At 40.5% G+C, this 21613-nt stretch overlaps 2 protein-coding genes across 2 annotated transcripts in view; one reads left to right on the forward strand and one right to left on the reverse strand.

Annotated features, from left to right (window-relative positions):
* Positions 1-9539: 9539 nt before the first annotated feature.
* Positions 9540-10130, forward strand: TNFAIP8L3 (tumor necrosis factor, alpha-induced protein 8-like 3). Its single transcript, XM_010291681.1, has one exon. It carries the CDS (start codon positions 9599-9601, stop codon positions 10097-10099), a length of 501 nt encoding a protein of 166 aa, XP_010289983.1. The 5' UTR covers positions 9540-9598; the 3' UTR covers positions 10100-10130.
* A 6408-nt stretch (positions 10131-16538) lies between these two features.
* AP4E1 (adaptor-related protein complex 4, epsilon 1 subunit) overlaps positions 16539-21613 on the reverse strand; it is a 21160-nt gene continuing 16085 nt past the window's right edge. The window contains 6 exon segments of the mRNA XM_010291682.1: positions 16539-16963; positions 17436-17593; positions 18434-18618; positions 20095-20670; positions 21436-21609; positions 21611-21613. The exon segment at positions 21611-21613 is cut by the window's right edge and continues 97 nt beyond it. Coding sequence (XP_010289984.1) covers positions 16803-16963; positions 17436-17593; positions 18434-18618; positions 20095-20670; positions 21436-21609; positions 21611-21613 — 1257 coding nt within the window. The 3' untranslated portion in view covers positions 16539-16802.

Here is a 21613-nt window from a genome sequence, read left to right on the forward strand (position 1 = left end):
GAGGCTATGAAAGGATACACAGAAAAGTTCATGCATCCTGAACAAGAATCCAATCATCGATGAAATTGGACTCAACTTCCCCAGGACCCACGGCGAGTTTCAGTGTTGGAACATCAGAAAAAGGGCGTAGCTGCTCCCAGGCACCAAATCCCCCATCTAGACCAAGAAAACACAGCCAGAGGCTGAACCAGGACGTCTGCTTCTGGGCCACTGCAAGTGAATACTAGAGCACAGATAAAACATATAACCCACCATATAGTTGTACACTGTCTGTCCTGGCTCTGTCTTCTCTGTGCGGGTGTGGTTTGGGGGTTTTTGTTTGTTTTAGAGGCAAGGGGAGAGGCTGAGTTCTTACTACATTCCTGGAGCAAGTCAGATTGTATGTACTGAAAACAGAAAGCCCCAGCAGCTTTAAAGAATGGCTGAGGCAATTCTAGCTGCTGCCTTCCAGGATGCGTAGCTATATCCCCCATGCTTACGCAATGCAGTTCTAGTATTCAGTGCTTGCAGTTTCTTTTACCCCCTTCAAGTTTTTTCTCAAAAAAGAATCTAAGAGTTTGGAAACTGATCATAAAGTAGCACTGCAAGTAAGTTCTACAGATCACCTACAAAGAGAAGTTGCTACAATAATTGCAGCTGGATAAAAACAGGATAGCTGCAAGATCTTGAAAGATATCTCATGACTTATCAGAGTCTCAGTGGCAAATAACACTTTGGCAAGAAAATGCTTTCTTTTCTAGATAATTGTTACTTTTGTGTGGAAGAATATGATGGTTGAGTCCTTTTAAAGAAGCCTACAAGACTTTTTTCCTTAACAAGATAATTGGTTTATCATTCATTTTATGTCTGATGCTCCCCCAGAGACTCTGTCCCATCTAAACGATACACAGTTCCTTAGCACGTATCAAAGAACTTGTTACTGTCTTCTTGTGAAAATTACATGGCCAGACATTAAAACATGCCTAATTTTCTTATACAAATAATAATTATTCATCTAATTAGACATTTTTGCTACATAGTCACCATGCACCTTATTTTTAAATGCAGTGTCTTTTAAAGAAAGATGTAAGAAATGTGGTAATTGTGGAGAAGACAAAGGAGATTAAACACAAAATATTTCAGACACTGAAGTTAAAACTCTTCAGTAGTTACAGCCCAGGATTTGCTATATAGCATATATTGGCGGGGAAAGAAAATGAAAAAAAACCACTGACAGTTTGAAGGCCAAACAATCCTAACCGATTCAAGATGTCCCCTATTGCCACCAAAGCGCTATCTGCTGGCTTTTGTCAGCTATCCATGTTTACCTAGATCCTGCTGTAGTGGTATGGATACGTCAGCATGCCTCTCCACTCTGAAAGACTTTTTTTTCACCAAAGCTAGCATTTAAAGAAAAAGCCACTAATACGATCATAAATATCTGTCTCAAAATACAGGAGCAGCATCAATAGGTAATTGCAACAGCAATCCTCCTGCATCCCCTAAAGATCGGCACAGGCAACGTCTTGGTCTATTATGGCTCAATCTATTGCAAATACTTCCCTTGTCTAATCTTTGCTGTCAGAGCGCAAGCGTTTTGTCTTGCGGTGTCAGTCAGAGTTAAACAGCATTTTCTGGGGTAGGGATGTTCAGCCTTTTCAATGTATTTTGCACTTGCTATCAACCCAACGAGCTGACATTGAAAGACTTGGAGCCTGTTTATAAAATACAGTGGTCAGTTTATCAAAAACTCTTGTATGGTAAAGCTTAAAAAAACCAAACGCTGTGTTTTACTACCACTCCTGGCAGGCAGACTTACTAACACCTGAGCACTTCCAGATAAGAGCAGAGCCTTGTTCGTCTTCTGCGTGTTTACCTTGGGGTGCCGTATGAGCAAGCTCTGCATTGTTTGCACTCGCCACCAATTGCCAAAAGTTCACCAGATGCGTTTGCCGCCTTGGCAGAGCTTCCCTGCATGCTACAAAGTGGGACACGCAAAGTTTAGACTGAACACTTGAAAGTCACTCTTTGAGGATACCATTCCCTGTGCTTCAGCCTGGTTTAGGTTTTGGTTCTGATGTATCAGATTCAAAAAATTAGGAGCTTTGGTAGCCAATTTCCAGAGAGGTGACTTTGCTGCTTGCGTGTGCCAAGCCGGTACTTGGCAGGCTAGACCCGAGGGCTGGGTCCTTAGCAAAGCAGCTGCTGTTGGTACCTCCATTTGGTTTACGGCATGGTGCATGAGGATGGTGCTCACTGAGCCTTTTTGTCAGGGAGTGGCTTCCTCTCTCACAAGCTGGATGCAAGTTTTCAGGATATGACCAGAGCGTGATGTCTCATTTGTCACGTCAAATAGCAGCCGTACAAAATCACAGCATCGTGTCAGCTGTGCCACATAATCAAGGGAGCTCTTGTGAAGGTTTCCACACCACGGGCCAGTTTCAGCCGCGGGACAATGCTGTTATCCAGACACCGCTTGCCAGCTACTGCTTTTAGACACGGGAGAAGAATATAGTGGTGCAGTTCAATTCCCAGCCAGCTACTGGGGGTAGCAGGAGAAAAGCTTGGCCAGCCCCTTTCTTGGCAACTCCAGCAGAGCGGATGAAACCGCAGCTGAGCTCCTCTCCCCCCGGAGATCGTCTCTGGAGGCATTAAGGAGACGAGGATGACAGTTTAACCGCTTGTTCTGCATTGCTCCTCTTCTCTTTACAGAAGAGGCTCCCCAGCCCACCACCCTCTCTGCCAGGTATTGAAAGGCACGCTCCAGTGTGTAGCAACAATATATTATTAGCCAAATACAAGCCAGCTGCTGAAATAAGACTATAATTAGGAATCTCCAGTCACTAGATTCCCAGACAGTGCTTTTTTGCAGCACTATTGCTGCTCGTAAAAAGCACTGAAAGGAAAAGCAGTCTTTTTCCTTTTTCCGTTCAGTCGTGTTCCCACTACACAGGGCTGTTGCTGCCATTTCCAGCATGTCCAAGTTTTGCCTTCAAACGTTTGGATACTGGTACATTCTCCCAGGATCATATAATTATCAGTCTGTAATCTCCTGTTCCACTACGGAAACGAGCAACCCTTTTATGATCATAGTAACAATTTAGAAGTGTTAAAAGTTTGAGCGCCGGGCGCCCAGTGCTTACACATGTTTAAATTGGCCCTCCCTGAAAGCTGATATATACCATCTGGTCTATTGGATATCTTGGCTTAAAGTTACTGGAAACACTGAATGTTTCTTCGGCAGTGATCCTGTAGCTGTCCAAGAGCAATACGCACACTTAGAGCTAGCTCCCCAGCTGCTCAGTACTAAAATATGTGAGAAGTGCTTTTAGTGTACTTTCTTTCCTGTCTGCTTTTAGAGCTATTTTGAAATCCTGAGTTCTGCAGTTCAGTTTTCTAATCAATCTTATAGCATGTAAGTGATAGTTAGAGGATAAATAAAACACACAAGTTTGCAGCTCATTATCTCTAAACATTTTGCCTGAATGCTGCAAATTAAACGACTAGATTTTTTTGGTTCTCTACATTCTGCTTTCCAAATCTGCACTAAGTTTTTCTTGTCCTTACAGCTTTACATAACAGCTTAATAAAACTCCCAGCTCTTATTTTCCTCAAAGGTAATTTATGCTTTCTTAACTATTCATGTCAAGGAAAAAAAAGAGACATTACCAGTAACTCCAAGTTATACTGAAACAAGCTGTCAGCCCAGTAAATTATCAACACCAGCAGGAACACTGGATTAACCTCTCAGATACCCACTGCTTATTTAACTCTGCAAGAGCTTTACGCAGCCACCTCATTCCTTTGCATTGGCATTCCCAGACTCACCAGGCTCAAGGGCAGGTATATCACTAGGTTAAATACACAGATGTATTCAAACTGGGTCACACAAATCATTAAAACAGCACATTCTTACAACAATTTTCACAACACAGCTATTTCATTCTGTAGCAGACTCTGAGAGCATGCCGGTCCCTTAGCTTAGTCCATCTCCCACAAGCCTGAGCAACTGCTAGCAGCTGGAGGGATGCCCACACTTCCAGCAGCATTGCTGACTCCTTAAAGCCTGTTTTCTGCTGCAGATGCCACACTGCATTTGAAAATTGAGGATTCAAGTGTATTAAAAATATTTCAGCCTCTTCATCATCTTTACTTTCCTATGGATTTCCATCTTCTTCAGTTAAGATTCAGCCCTTTGCTTACTTACAGTACAGCTGGAGCACAGATGCAGGGATCTTGTCTGATTCCCATCACCTCCCATTCCTGCCAGCTGCAGGGGCCCACTGCAGTCTTGCAGTTTCTTCATGTTTTTAACTTGCGACAGCTCAACCCACCTCTCCAGGATGCTCTGAAGCTAACTCAGTACCCGCCCTGCGCTACGTGGCAGTGGCTTGGACACGCAGCCCAGCACCCGCTGCAGGGAGCTGGGGCCGGGCGCAGGTGGAGGCGGCAGGGAGGCACACAGCCCGGGGGATGCCCTTCAGGCCAGGTGAGGCCAAGGGCTGAGGTAAGGGACCAGGCAGCACAAGCTGCAGCAGGCACTGCAGGAACAACCCTCAGCGTCAGCCGTAACGCCACAGGTGCGACAAAACCCAAGAAATCGCTTTGTAACCTTTCTCTCCAAGCAAGCCTGCTAATACAATTAAACACGCACTGGACGAACTCCACAGAAATTCCAGATTAGCTCCTACTCTCTCCATTTTTAGCCATGAAGCAGGACTCCCTCCAGAGCTCGCTTCAACATGTCTTTTAGCCATTTGCCAGGGAAGAAAATATCCTGGCTGCAAAACTTTTTTTTAAGGCTTTGACTAAGAACCGGCTAACTGGGAGGAGCACGGATTCAGGTGCCTGGGCGGTTTGTTTCCACATCCACGTTGACCATGCTCTCTCCTGGGCACAAGTGGGAGCGTGTTCTGGTTCACTGGTTCTGCCGTGTGTTTTGTTACAGAGCAGCTGAATGGATATTTACATGAAAATAGTATTGCTGAGCATTTAGTTCTAACCATTTTGTACTTGGTACAGCCATCTGGAATCATATTTCAAGAATATTACAGATGCTCTTGCATTTTAGTCTGAGAAACTCTTAAAATATAAAACTCTCACATGCACTCTCTAGAGTGGAGCCAAACTTTTTCCACACTTCTGTTATTAAGCAATCCTGTTATTAGGCAATCCTGTTATTAAGTTTGGTGGATGTGAGACATCTTTGTCATGTTCAGCGCCATGTGCCAGAAGCTGGGCCGTCTCGGGGTGGGAGTGGTGCAGCACCCTGACCACGGGACTGCCCAGGCACGGGGAGCCTCTCCCCTCCGTCCCGCCTGCAGCTGGGCGTGCGCCATTCCATCTTCGGGTACCACAGCTGTGGCAACAGAGGTTTGAAGAGTTGCACTTTGTGAAGGATGGAAGATTGGTATGGGATCAATCCCATCGCAAAGGGCTTTTTTAATAGCTTTTATCATACACAACTCTAGATGACACAGAGAGAGAGAGGGAGAGAGCAGATCTGAAGGCAGAACTGGTCCTTACTTCAGTAAAAACTAAGATGTCAGGCTTTCTAACATGGCAGCTCATCATTACCCAGCAAAGGAGTATGCTTGGAGGTTGATTTTTCTTTTTTAGCTTTGGTGTAATGTTTCTGAAAGCTAATAGCATCTTTAATGGTGTTGCTGATTTGTGGTATGAAAGAAAGCAGAAAATAGAACTGCTTTACGTAGGAGGCAAAGATGGATTTTGTGCAAAGAGCTCTGTGCTGCGCTAACAAAAGACTGCCACAGTAAACCTGCAGTCCCCACGAAAGCCTGAATTTAATCATGTGGCTAAACACTTGTGATGCTTGAAAGGCAAGGCATCACCTTGGTGTCTGAGCGCTACATGATTTTGGAGGCAGGAATAGAAACGATCAATCCAAACAGTGTCCCTCACCCCTTTCAGCACGCACCACTGTAAAAACTGTGCACACCCTGAATTTAAGCAAAGCTGAGCATAGCCCTTTGCAACAGCCCCCACGGCACTGTCTAGGCTGCACAAACGGGCTGATGACTCTTGTCTGCCTCCTCCTCACTGCGCACACGTCATCTGACCCCACCAGCCGGCACTCGGGCAGCTGGAGACCACGGGCTGAGGCTCTGCAAAGCGCCGATCCCGACGCCCAGGTTGGCAGCTTGCTAGCGCAGCTGGGATGCACCAGTTGTCCTCCTCCCGGAGCTTCTCAGTGGTTCCCTGATGTCGTGGAGGCACCGTGGCAGCAGGCTGCAGCTTCTGTATTTAACATAGAGCACCACAGTATGCTACAGATGCACATGCTTGTCCTGTGGCCCCACCAAGCACTGCCCTTCCCCACTGGGACCATGTCTTCTTGGTACAGCTGACTGGGAGAGAGCATATGGCAGTCCTGGTGGTGAAACTAATTACCAGCTATTACAGATTTCACAATACACAGAGCAACACAAATCATGGAAGGAGGCAGGGGAAAGGAGTGTGCACAAAGTATTTGGATCTGCCCAGTTTCTGAGGGCTCTGAGCACTGGTGGCCAGCGCGGCTTAGGTGCCAGAGATGCCACGGTGAGACAGGCTGGAGAGATGGGAGCACAAAGTGGTGAAGGGGGGCACAGAAAGGATAGAGGCCATGAAGCTGGGGTCCTCATTTGAGCAGAGGAGAGCAAGAGGCACGAGAGGAAGGGGAGGATATAGCATTAGGGCCTGGTAAAGGAAATGATAGAAGAAAGGGGAATACAGCTCCTAGAGAAAAGTTCAGCAGCTCCAATGTAATAACAGATTTCTTTATTTTACTTTTAGAAAGGTGAGAAGGAGCTCAGTCTCATGCTGTTAAATAGCAGATCCTACACTTAGGACTTGCCCCGGAAGAATGCTCCAGCCTTAACCTTCAGTTAACCTCAGGCTGATGCTCTCTGGCTGTGCTGCCCATTTCATAGCTTGCACCTTTCACTGGGAGCTGTGTTATTGTCACTAGAGGTACCAAACCCAGCAGTGTCATGGGGGAAGAAACCCATCTTTGAAGATCATACTGTGTTCAGTTTTGTGGGTGAGAGCCAGAACCTTGAAAACAGGAACATATCTCAGAACCGCTTTTTTTTGTGCCAGACAAACCTCTCTTCTGATAAGGTTATTAGAAGCTTTTACATGCTAAATCAGCATCAAATTTTGTCTCTCAAATCACATAGATGGGAGGTCAGCTGCATGTGTGTCTGTCTGAGAACATGCTGACAGCTGTGCTGGTCCTGGCTCTCCCACAGATGCACTGATGTACCAAGGACGCAGGGTGTGCGACGGGGGATGCAGTGCTTTGCTAGCCACCTCCTTCTGTGCACCACAACTGCTGGCTTTGCTTCGAGCTGCAGAATCGCACCAGTTCTGCAAAGCTCTCCCTGCAGCAGAGCCGAGCACATCAGGAGCCAACTGGGCTCTCACCTGGTGAAAATGACACAAAGGCTAAAGTGTCATGGACATGGGTAAAAATAATATTCTAAAAAAAATCTACTGCAATTATTTGCAGTTATTGATCGAAACAGATACTGAACAACTCACAGAATTGCAGAATCACTAGGTTGGAAGGGACCTTCAAGATCATCAAGTCCAACCATTAATCCAGCGCCACCATGTCCCCTAAACCATGTCCTGAAACTGCATCCACTTGATTAATAGCAAACACTTGCTACAGAAACAGACACTAATATTAATCTCCTATATTATTGTGTCAAATGCACATAATTATTCATCACGGATACTGAATGTACTGCTAAGTGAAAGAATGCTTTCATCCTGGTTTTATCATTTCTAGATTAAATCACAGTTTTTCTATTTCCTCCAGTCAGCAGCTCAGCCCCACAATTTTCTCTCCAAATGACAGGCAATTCTCTTAAGCACATGGAATTATTTTTTCCAGGTGGTGGTTCAGTTGAAATTAAATGTTACTCTCTCATATTGCTCAGTAGCACAGCTGTAGCACACAAAGAAAGATGACAACTTCAATATTCTAACTTGAAAAATAAGTTTTAAACAGAAGACTGTTTAACTTCAGAGCATTACTTATTCGAAGTGAGCACTGGCACCCAGCAGCCCTTTTTCCTTACGCAAGGATGTAGGAAGCACCAGGAGGAAGGAGAGGCTGCGGTCAACCCGTGGCAGCGTGAGCAAGGCCACGGATCAGACTGCATTGCAAACACTGGCAGATGACAGCTACGCAGCGGGGCGACAGCATTCATATGCTGAAGGCTGGAAAGGGCCTCCCAGAGCTCACCCAACCAGCCTACGACCCACCCAGACTCCAAAATCAAAGCAGCAATGGAAGCTTTGATTTTTATTGTTATTTTTAATCTCTTAGTGGTTTGATTTCCCAGCAGCTGGCGAAGGACACCATTACCTCCATCCCCCTCACACCAGCCAAGGCTCTGGTCTGGTGAGCAAAGCGAGGTCCCCAGCTGGCAGGGAAAGACAGGCTGCTCCTTCGTATCAGCAACTACTGAGAGGCGATGCGAGGGGAAGGCGAGGAGGGTGTCTTGTACCAAAGAGGCCTCTCTACCACCTCACCGGCTGTAACCCGAGTCATACACGCACTCATCACCATTTGGCTACGATAAAACGCCCTTTAGATCCAACAGAGACTTCACTATCCCTAGTATTAAACTGGATGATTATTTCATATGAAATAATCTTTTATTATGAAAGAACAAATTTCTTTCATATGAAATAATATTTTTTCCTTTACTTTGTCCATACAATGTCATTTATGTGAGGAAAATCAAATTAATCTCTACCAATAATTATGAAAGCTCATTGGATGAAGTCCAGCAGGAGTAGCCACATACTCAGGTGCTATACTGAATGAAACTTGCACAGATAGGTAAAAGATAAAAAAAATCCAAGATACTCATTTGATAAATATAGAGTAAAGAGCTCAGGTATTTTTATCTGGCAGGAACCGCACACACTGAAGCATCAACGTTTGCAAAAATCACATTCTATAATGATGCAAATTGGTAACAAATGGGAAAGGCATCGTTACTAAAGATTAAAGCAAAATAAATCCACACTTACAAATCTGCTTTATTAGCCCTTATCTGGGATGCTGCTTAGTCTAACAGTGGAACAACAGTGCCGCCCAATGACCAAAGTGTAACTCTTTCAGGTTCATGTATTTGTCAGTACCTTGTTTTGTTTGTCTCTGATAGCTTATGTATTTATTTCAACCACAACATCTCAACAGATCTCTCTGCCAAGAAAGCTTTAATATTGAACTTCAAAGTTAAGAGACTAGCAATAAACCAGCATGGATATCCCCTGCCAGAATATTCTGTTCTTAATTTGTAAGCAAGAAACCTCAGTGACAGCAAGACCTGAAACATGGATGTCTGAGACCCCAAGGATACCTGAAAATACAGTTAGAAGTGTTCCTGTTATTGTAATCATGACTATGTAATGACCAGTGATACACGTAATGTCTCAGTTAAGCACATAGGCACTACTTTTCTTAACCAATTGTGAAAATTATTCTTCAAAAAAAATTAATTTTTCCCCTCTTCTCTGCTATCCCAAAACAGGTCCCGATTGTTTCAGTTCCAAGAATCTCGCACTGCAAGCCCAGAAAAAGATCTTGAGTAAAATGGCAACCAAAACCATGGCTAACATGCTAATCGATGACACAAGCAGTGAAATCTTCGATGAGCTGTACAAAGTAACAAAGGAACACACAAGAAACAAAAAGGAAGCCCATAAAATTATGAAAGACCTGATTAAAGTGGCAATAAAAATCGGGATCCTCTATCGAAATAATCAGTTCAACCAAGAAGAGCTGGAAATTGTAGACAAGTTCAGGAAGAAGCTGAACCAAACTGCCATGACAATTGTCAGTTTCTACGAAGTAGAATACACCTTTGACAGAAATGTTCTTGCAGAACTTCTGAATGAATGTAAAGACCTTGTGCATGAACTAGTAGATCGACATCTGACACCGAGATCCCATGGGCGCATCAACCATGTCTTCAATCACTTTGCAGACGTGGAATTTCTAACTGCCCTGTATAGTCTTGATGGGGATTGTCGGCCATACCTCAAAAAGATCTGTGATGGCATCAACAAACTACTTGATGAGAAGGTCCTTTGAAACTATGCTGAAAAACAAGAAACCAACCAAAAACTTCAAACTGGCCACCCTTCATGAGCCATGGCAAGCAAGCAAGCTTCCTTCCCACTGGTCTCTTACTAGTCTCCAGCAGGGGCCAGAAAGTGCTCACCAGGCTCATGATGGAAGTGGAAAACTTAAATAAGAAAGCTATCAATTTTAATGTTTTGTTCAGATAATTCAGTCTTTCCCAAGGAGCAGAGTGAACAAGGCTGCTGATATATATTGCTCAGAAACAGACTGCTATACACCACGATCTTACCAGCTTTGTGTTCAAGGCTGAACATGTGAAAAGAAAGTGAACTCAAACGCATAGTTATGTAAAAATAGACATGTGAAGGCAAAAGAGCAACGCATGGAATCCACCCCCAGGCCCTTGGTGTGTATGTTTTTATTACTTCCACGCTAACTGAAAAAGCTTAGACAGAATGTAGGGCTGTAATGGATTAAGCTTACTCCTTTCAAAAGGATCAGGAATCAATATGAGAAGGCATCTCTGTCTTTACATAATATTTAAGTCTAATAGGGGAATAACAAATAATACAAACTGAGTAGAAGTGGGAGAAAATTTAGAACTGCTCTACAAAGCAGTATTTTCATTAGAAAGTTTTGGTTTATACCTGCTAATAACAAGAGACAGAGTTTCATTTTCATTTTGAAAAGCAGCTCAGTGGTTCAAGCTCCAGGGTAACCAGAAAACTAGATATAGCAGTACATCATTTTCCCCACTCTCAGGGTTTATGTATTTGGTAACATCAGACCAGTTTTGGCTGAAGGTTGTGCTGCTCTTCGTGCTCTTACTGTTTTGCCTGACAGAACAAAATGTTCTTCGTGAAGATTTTGAAATGGCACTTGTGAAGAGGCACACAACTAAGACACTAATGGAAAAAACAAAGCAACGTTTACATCCCCTATGCTCAAAATATTCAGCGAAGATAAAAACTCTTGGTTTAACATGTCCATTACATTAATTTGTGCCTATGGTAACAGAGGTGCAATAACAAAGGAACCCCATCCACCATGCTTGCAGTGCCACCCAAGTGCAGTATATCCACAGAAGTCTTAAGAGAACAGTCTCAGTGACTCTGGTGAGCTTCATGAATGATTTTTTGTTCAGAATGTTTTCAGTGACTTTCCCCCCCTCCCCCCTTTTTTAAACAAAATACACTGATTTCTTCAAACTGAAAACATTTTGCAAAGAAATACTGGTTTCTGTACAGTTTTGTTAGGATTAAGGGAGAACAGGAGCAGAGCACCTACCCAGCTGCAAGATTCTGCAAGTGGCAAGCTGGCGTAGGTGCTGACTGACCCCAAGTAAAAGAAGTATGTTCAGAAATATCTCCTCTCCTTGCTCTCTACATCTTATCCTCCAGACTCACCTCTATCTACTGACACTTCAGTATCATGTACCACCTCCTTTTCATTGACACAGGTAGCAAACAATCCCATTATCTGGAGGTCGCACCCTCCATATCACATATATTATAATACAGAGATGCATGTACTTGAAAATTGACAAAGACAAGAAAATACATTTGAAAGCCATTCCTCTCCAAGCAAAACTTCCACTGTCAATCACTCATGACTTTTGGATAAGAAAAAATTATGTTTCTCATTTAAACTCTTAAATATTATGGTAGTAGAGAAAACTGTTCAAAATCTTATTATTATTCTTCTGTCTTTTCTCACCCCTGAAAAACTGTATTTTATCTGTTGCAACAACAGTTTTGACTATCACACCTTTATAGAGCTGAGAATACACATACCCAGATCATCTATTCACTTGGGTTGTGCTTAGATGGATTTTTATGTTTCCCAGGATAACTCATTTTGGAACACAGTAAAAATGGCAGCAGAGATATTAGCAGAGCAGTTTGTAACGATCTAAATTTTCCCCAGACATTTCCTTGAACCATAAAAAGTATATTTCATAGCAATGAAGGTGGACAATTCCTTTGCAACACAGCATAGTAATGAGATACCAACATTTGGGGTTGCAAGTTCAACTACTTGCAGAGCCATATTTACATGCACCATTAGCTGCAATTTTTCCAAGCACGTACTTGTCAGTTGATGCTTTTGAACAGTATTTATTGTATTCAACACTCCTGTCCCAGTGCACACATCAGATTTTGCGTGTTTCACTTGTGGCAAACAAATTTAAGTTCTTTTTTTAAAGCCAGAAAAATAGAGATTGTTCAACATTCAAGATGTCCAAAGGAAAGGGATATCCTGTATCTGTGACTTTGTGTGTTGCAAGTATCAATATTAAGATTCTGGTATTTTAGACACACCAGCTGAACATCTGTTGTTTTATTTATAAATCTGAGTAGCCTTAAGGAAAGAGAATGTTTTCAAGTATTTCTCATACTTGCATATCCTGTATATTCATTGTTTACTTTTGTACTTGTAGCTTGGTATGTAATAACATTGCTAAAATATGGGCAATGTTCAGGTCACCTTAAATATATGATGTATTATCATATTTGTGGATTAAAAATGTATGATTACTGCCCTTTGTGTTTCCTTTTGATTTATTTATTCTACCATCCAAGGTAAACTGAAATTAAGCAGTAAGAGGAGGGAATTAGCGTAATCTGTTTTGTCATGTTCAACTTCTGCAATCTTAATGCTCTTTGACAACCAGATATTGTGAAGGTAGGAGGTAGGTAGATGGACAGTTTAAGGGTTTAAAAGAAAACTGGAAATACACATTTCTCTTGCATCACACACATGCAATACAAACATGTCAGCAGCAAATGAATTTCTGTTTTTCCACAAAGTTCACAAGCACTTGAACTAACAAGTGATGCTGACTCCATGTGTTTAGTAGTGCAGTTCAGTCACCAGGCTCAGAAACACCCTCACAAGACATGTGGAGGAAACAGCACAAGCTTCTTTGCTTCAGGTACCAGTCTCTCCTCAGGCTCAGCCTGAGCAGTGCCTAGAAGATATGCAGGCAGCCTGTGTCAGGGCCAGAGCCTATTAACATGCTAAGATCTAGCTCTCTACCAAGCACCTTCTTGCAAGTTTCCCTTGATGTATTTAGCTCAGTTCAGCTAAATGTGATTTAGCCTGATTTCAAATCCCTGCCCTACACATGGTGATGCTAGAAGCTACCAGAATGTTTTAACGACAGCAAGCATTTATTCTCCTATCCTTATTCCTGGAAAAGGCAAACTATTTTGGCCAAAAGAGCTCAGGATTTGCAAACAACTCACATGGCAATTATACTGAAAGCAATTAAAGATCAGGACAAAGAGAAAACTGCCACCTACCTTAAAATTAAAGTAATCTTCGTAAGTGGTGTTTTGAGCCACACTGCTGGTAAAATATTGCCATCAGGTTAATTTTATGAATCATATCATGGCAGGGCACAATATTCATTGCCTCATCACTGCCAACTTTATTACATAACGAGAAAAAAAATGTTAATTTTCAAGAAACTCTCTAAGGAGTGATCACTTCTGGCATCCTAATGAAACTGTACATGTTTCATTACATTCAAACCACAGAACACTACATCGCACTGAACATGTCATCTTATGTTAGAGCAACATTCTCACAGAAAGGCATATAAATAGCTGACCCTGAAGAGAACCAAGAGGTAAAGCACAATTAACTCATACCACAGCAACAGAAATGCAAAAGCAGGTCTTAACTGGATGACTTAAGCAGGTCTACATCCATTTTTACATACCTCAATGCCAGAAAAAGAAAACTGTCTTATCCATAGAGAAAATAGAGATTTTTATGCTGAAAAACTACTAGTGGGACTGTATAGGAGATAACTAAACTTTCCAATATTTAGAAACCATCAGGCAATGTCACTTATGAGCTACTTGCAAGTACAGGAAAACCTCAAGACAGTGCCACCCATTACACAAATTTATTCTCTCAGATCCTTACAGGATAAAAAGGGGTTGGGAATAACTAGCAGAAAGTAATAGAACAGAACAGGAGATTTGATTTATGTTTAGGAAAACATACTGCATCATACTGCCATGTTGCTTTTCCAATTTTCCTACTGAAGTATTTGTTTCATTAAAAATATCTGAAAATCGTTAGGGTAAGGGGGAAGAACCTGATAAAAGAGTTGAAATATGGATCCAAGACAATCACTTATCTGTTGACTCCAAAACGTCCAGACCTCCAGGTTGTCTATGGCACAGAGCAGTAAAACAGTGGCATCTCCTGGTACCTAGGGTTTTTGTCCAAAATGCTGTTAGCCTGCCAGTCCAGAAAGGTTAGTATACACTCTGACTAGCCTCTGATTGCCTCTTGAAAGTAAACTTCCTCGTGCTAACTGGATTATGAACTCTCTTCCTTCTAGCCTACTTCTATGCACCTTAGTTCCCTTTCCCTGAAAACACGTTAATCCTTCAAGATCTAGTTAAGTCACAAAGAAAAGTAAAGGGGAACACCACAGAAGATGAAGATGTTTGCTAAAGGATTCTCAACACAGATCTAGATGAAAGAATATTCCTTTGTATAATTAATTAAGCAGCTATATTTCATTTTAGAGACAACTGAATGATGGATCAAGATCAGAGGGATTCTCAGCACTGAATTGCTGAGGTTCTCAAGGGCTTAAGCTCCCCACATCAGCCAGAACTGCAGTGTAGCATGGCCTCATTACACACCGACAGCCATGCCGTAACACAACAGCCTCATGATTTAGATTAGGCCTGCAACCACCTTCAATTCAGCAATTATGTCCAACTTCCCAAACTCCCAACTCCTTCTCAATACTATAGCAAATGATGTTATGTTAGCATTGGACTTAAAAAAAAAAGCTACTGCTGTCAGCTATGAATAACAAAGTGACTCTAAAGTCTCCTGTGGTGCCTAAAAACAAATCCCACTATCTGGCAGTATTCCAAAAGAGTATTGGATAATGTGAGCCAGTACACAGAATGCTGTTCAAAAGATCTACTCTGTCACTCTTTTTATACCTCCAATAGAGACATAGGACATTTAAATCACCAACGGATTCAAGACTTCTGCAACGTTACATTCTTCATCACTGTTCAGATGCAAAGAGAAACAATTAAAGTAGAACCTAGTTCTTAATATGCAGAAATACTGTTACATGTGGTAGCAAAGAATATTTAACAAGTATCAAGCAAATTTTTGTTGGTTTTTGTTTTTGTTTTCTTTTTAAATGAAACAATTTTTTTTAAACTACAAGAAATGCAAAGATGGTAATAGATTAAGAAGAGTATTTGCTGGGCAATCTAAAAATATAACTGACACAGGTGCAATTCCCTGCAAACTCCTTCATGTGATGTTACCATAAAGCTCTTGGTTATAAAGAGCACTACATGAAAAATAGAAGGTATTATTGTCTCCTGCTGTTCTTTTTAAACACTAGGACATCAAACAGCTCATTGCTGAAATGGTTTAAATGCATAGGCCACAAATAAATACTTCTATTATAGTTCATATGATTACAACAGTCCAATTACATAACACAAGTCTGATTTACCAACAGGGAAATAGTTTGCTGGAAATTATTCCACTATAAATCAGTTTTCATTTATATAAACTGTCTTCAAGTGCCAAGTAAACATTAAAGTATGCAGAACATTAAGTATATTTACAGGTTCAGTGCACTTTAAATTCCTCAGTAAGAGAGTACTGAAACAGCAATATAAAAAAAAAAAGGAGCTTTGCTTATATGATTATACTTGTGATAACACAAGTGGCTTGACTTAAAAAAGAAACAAAACTATCCGCACATTAACATTCTTAGGATGATTTCACAAACATTTACCAAACCGTTAGCAAAGTAACAGAATACTTTATTTTCCTTTACAACCAGTGCTTATCAGGTGAGAATCAAGAATACTGAGAATCAACATAACAAAGAATTTCTTTGTTAATATTAAATGCTGTAGAATCCACTTATACCACATCTGAACCGTGTGTACAATCTTTGATGTTTTTAAATAAAAAACATGACCAGTTATAAATAATATTGAACAGTATGAAAGTTTTCATTTAGCATCTAAATAAATTAAGATTGCCAGATTTTCAAGACTATGAAGTTATTTCAGGAAGAACAGGAGACAATCTAGACAGACACATTTATCATGTATGCTGCTCCCATTTAGATCTCTCTGCCTTACTGCAGTTCCTAGCCATGCATGCACAATACAGCCACATCTGTGCATTTGTTGCTACATAAGTTACTTCAAACAATCACCAATACAGGTCTTGTCGTCAACAGTGCTTAAAAATAGCTTTAGAAAAATTATCAAAATAAAATTAGATGATCCTGATCAAGCCTGACCTCATAATGGAGATATGTTTTCTTTAAAATCATATTTAAGTAATTGCTATGAGGAATATAATTGTTGGCATCTATAAAAGCTGCATAATAAAAATAAATACTTTGAGTCATTTACAACAAAATTAAGAAATATACATTTCACTTAAACAGGTAACAATACTTTAATGGATAACTTGTTAGTCACTGTACAGTCCTGAGCATGTTTTTGCAGGCGTAGTTTAGGTCATCATTCTTCCCCCACAAGTCCACATGACATATACCAGTTGGAAGAAAACTTAATACTTCTGAGAAGCAGTATCTTAATTTACCTTTGGTAATTATCTGTGCAACTGTATAAATCTTCGATTTGCTTTTCACACAACAAATAGATTAAGGCAGACACTATTGTTACTAGGATTCCTCCATCACCTTTTGACACTGATAAAGCAAACCATCTGGAAGAGCAGAACAAGGCGATCTGAACCACAAAGCCAGCATCCCTGACTGAGTACGACAGTGCAGCAGACAGGGCACAGATGGAAGTAGCTGGCATGCCAGTATTCCCTCATTACCTTAAAACAGACACCACAGAAAAAATTAAGTAACAATTAACAAGTAGCAATAGCTATAGTAGAGTTCACAAAAAAAAAAATGTATCTTTCTCTCAAACTCTTGTTTCTGCTGTTCTCTCTTACCCTTAACTCCTCTAACATGTCACCAAAACCCATGCCTCCTGCATGAAATCCCAGCTTCCTGTTTGTTATATAGCTGCATTCCCATTTTTTTGTCCTGTCCAAAACTCTTCACAGTGCAAGTTTGCTCCCTTGTAAAATTTACTGTTTGCTGTACACTTGTACCTCTACATCAATCTTCGCACAGACCCCTGAGTAAGGCAAATAAAGTCCATAGGACAACACTCCTGTGTTTACTATACTCCTAAACATTCCCTGTGTTAAACTATAAGACGCCTGCTTATGTGCACTTACTTTCTTTCCTGGGACAAATTATAGGTTGTAAGCAACCTTACAGTATACTTTCACTCACCTATAATGTCAACTATGTGGAGTTTCAGCTTCTGTTGCAGTGTATTCAGAGCTGCTGAAAGGGAATCTTGAGAAGATGACATTTTTATATTCTGTTTCACATCATTGGAAAGGGACAACCACAGCTTCCCAAAGTCTTCTGTAGTCATTTCCATTGGCCTAAAAATAAGTTCAGCACATATCTTAGCAAAATAAGATGACACATTGTGCGGAATATATTTAGTCTCCCAAAAAATCGTATCTGGAAGCAACTGCACAATAAAGCAAGCAAGACGCAAACACAGATTAGTTTAAACAACCCCCTCCTCTTCCCAGCTTAACACTTAAAAAAAAGTTTCTATTCCTTGCTTTAGATTTCTAAATTGAAAAAAAAACCACATTATTCTATGTAAATGGAAAACCAAAGTGAATGCCTTTGAGTTATCTGCCCATTGAAAGAGATGAAATGAGTTCAATGAGAGGTAGACTTTGTTATGGCAAACAAGGTGGATTTTGCTACAAAACAGAAAAGTCTGCTGGAAAAAGAACACTTGCTTTTTCTACTCCTAAAATAAATGCAGTGTTCAAAAATAAAGAGAACGAGCTTTCTTCTTCCCCTGCAAAAGTTGTCAGCCTTTTCACATAATGTATGTGACTGTACTCAAATCACTTATTTCAGTTTGCCGTGTTTATATTATGCCATATTTTAAAACAGCACACCCTTCTGTTCACTCAGTTCTGTTAGCCTCCTCAAAAATGCATTCTGTAGTTCAATATTCCTCTAACCTGCAGCTACTGTCAATATTCTCATTGGATTTGTACTTCTTCTGGAACTTTGCCCCTTTTTTCTAAGTGCATAAATAACCATTTACTATCTTTACCAGACATCTCAATTAAATTATAGTCAGCTGCTCAAGATGAAGCCTTGTATTTTCATAGTCAATACCCAAATCATCCCGCCCTTGACTAATACTTATTTGAGTACATACATTTTAAAAAACTGCAGCTTATTTTACTTACCTGATGAAGTCCAACAATGATAAAGTTACTGAAAATTCAAGGCAAGTTTCCATCTCTGATGGGTAACTAATGGAGCCAGAAAGAATTCCCTGTGTACATATCTTGTCCATCCACACACACTTCTGGCAACACGCCACACTTTGAGCTTCAATTACAGGAAACTGGTATGTGGGACTCTCCAAAATCTATATAATTTTTTAAAAGGAATATAAAATGTAAGTTTTGCTGTCAAGCTGTGTAAGTGGCTAAGATACAGCTATAAAATTGTTTATTTATTTAAATATTTAAATTTATTTCAATTTATTTTTCTTGGACTATTTGGCAAGTGACAGGGCCACCATTTCTCAGCTCTCATTGAGGATAAATCAATCATCAACATCTACAAAAGTTCTATGAGAATTAAAACACTGGAGAAACTGATCTCTTTCTGCCAAATGGCTTCCACCCCTCACCCCAAATGATTGCTCAAAGACACCAAGAAATGATGACCAAGAACCTGAATTCTGTAGTTCAGTCCCAAAATAAACTAATATACAAGAGCAAGCAACATTGCAACATACCCCAAGCTATACGCTACAACGAAGTAGTTGAGAAATCATCCCTAATAACAAGGATAATTTCAAGATTACTCAGTAGTCCCTGGCCTCTCCAAACAAACTAGTAACACAGATTCCATCTGTGGTAGCAGTCTGTGTGGAAACTTAAGTGAATTGCAATGAAAAACTAGACATGAGATGCCCACTTTCTATCAATGTCATGACAGGTTTAATTCAAGCCAGAAATGGGAAGGAAGGAGACTTCATAACCAATTAGCAGTTCCTTGATTAAGTAAATCCTAAAAGAAACATTCTGCTTAATTCTCTTTATCCAGTTACCACTTGCTGAGTGTCTCCAAGGTTTCATAATTCTGTGCTGCTTTCATGACTATCCATGGATAGTCATGCCAATAAGCAATTCCTAAATAGCTTTCCAATTATTTAAGTGAAGTTTCAATCAAGACTATCACATGCTTTTACCAACCATGGCTAAACCCCAAATGTAGCCAATGTCAAAAAATGAACTGACCAACTCCTCTCCACCATCAAGTGAATGCATGAGAACAAGAATGAAATATGACTGATGTCTTAAAAAAAAAAAAACAAGAAAACAAAAACACCACAAAACTTGAAGAAAGCTTACACATATTTTATGTGAAGAAAGAAACTGCATTGTGTCTGTCTATCAGATAAACACAAATGAATGCACAAACCCAATAGTCACACCCAGACAAAAAAGGTTATACAGTGATTTCTTTGCAACTCAAGTCATACTATTCTGAGTATGACTGGTTAGCTTTGCATTCAGTCTTACACACCAGGAAGAAGCTGAATTCAGAACTGAAATATCATACATATTTGTTATACGGAGGCAAGCAGTACAAAACAAAATCAAGGTGAATTAAAAAAAGTGAGATGCTAACTTTTACACCAAATGACACTAAGTTTAGCAGAGATTTCTTTCACTACACTTTAGGATGTGTATAATAGCCATATCACAGGTTTTAAAGAAGTGCTTTGGGAAAAAGGCATGGCTATTAGATTAAACCAAATATTGCACACTTAAATGCAAGCGAAAAGCAAAAGTTCCAAAGGGAAGTTGAAATCAGAAACAAAGTTTCTTACCTGAAAATGTTCCGCTTCTTCAAACACTAAGTTCACAGCACTAAGTGCAGAAGTGGTTTTATTCGAAACAAAAACAGTGAGCAACAGAGAGTCATCTGTCCACACCTTACATAAATACAGAGCTAAGGCACCACTCTGACAAAGTTCCACTACTTCAGAGTGAGTGAGCTCTTCTAGCTCTTCTGGCAAGGAAGGGACCAATGGTGTTTTACTGGCACTTTCACATTGAGTACTTGCAGAAGGCTGAAAAATTTCAATATTACTATCAGCAAACAAAGATGACTGTGACAGCCTACCATCTGAAAGTCTGTCATCCAGCCCAGATTTTTTTAGGGACTGAGGTGTTTCAAATGCTAAATTATCTTCTACAATATCTGAAGAACACAGGGAGGCTTTCCTTAACCTTGTGTCTATATCTCCCTCACAGTCTTCCATGTTAACAGGTACTGTATCAAGTAAGGGACCAAAATCTGAAGCAGCACTATTTTGGAAGTCTGATGCCTCCTCATTATTTTGAGTTTCATTTATCTTTGATTTTCTTTTGAACTTCTGAGTAGATGTGTCCACCTTCCCCATCTGAAAAGGAAAAAGAAAAAAAATGGGTGGGGAAGTTTTTAGTAACCAGCTGTGTTACTGTTAACAGCATGAAACAGTGAGCAAGGACAAATAACAACCCAAGGAATCAATTCAGATGACAAATAAATAGATTTCAAACGTATTAATGGATCCAGTAATGGACTTTTGTTGTATTTCTTACAGGGTACTGGACTAGCCTATAATGCAAGAAAGACTCCAGGTTCTTTGAAAGATAAACTAAAAGCTCCTATTAAAAAGCAAGCACAGGCAAACATTTTCTGGTTAAACCAGTGATAAATGCTAAGATTTGAGCTGGCTAATATGATAATGCCAGTCTTAGAAAGATTACCTAATGGTGAATTCTTTAATGTTCCACATATTACCATAAAAAAATAAAAAATGGTCTTGACGTATGGCGTCAAACTCTAGCCTTACTGACTAATGAATGCCAACAGCTCTGCAAAGTTGGGTCAAGGAACAGTTGTTAGGGAAAACTGAGACTAAAACTTGAAGTGCAAGTTCTAGTTACTCCATCAGATTGCTCCCAGAGGCTGCTTCACCAGGTAATACCCAATCTATTTCAGGTTCTTAACACATTATCAGACTACGGAAGTATTTTTCAGTAGTTTTTTCATGACTCGGTGGGTTTTTTTCCCCCTCATTTTTCAATGCTGATTTGACCTCCACTTGCACATAAATATCTATAATTGTAAATAAGGCAATATATAAACTTTAAACCAGTTAAGTCTCAAAAGAACCACTTACCAGACTGACACCAGCACTCGATCCTAGCCCAATAAACAAAGTTGATGCTAACTGCTGCTTCTCTTTGTCTTCCTTAGAGAGGCTGGCAACTTGATCAGACCGCAATGCAGGAGGATCACCCACCTGTCCTGCTAATAAGCTGCCACAAGAAACAGTTTGTGGCTCATTTTCTTTCCAT

Source organism: Phaethon lepturus, unplaced genomic scaffold, assembly GCF_000687285.1.
Source record: "Phaethon lepturus isolate BGI_N335 unplaced genomic scaffold, ASM68728v1 scaffold8307, whole genome shotgun sequence".
NCBI classification, from domain to species: domain Eukaryota; kingdom Metazoa; phylum Chordata; class Aves; order Phaethontiformes; family Phaethontidae; genus Phaethon; species Phaethon lepturus.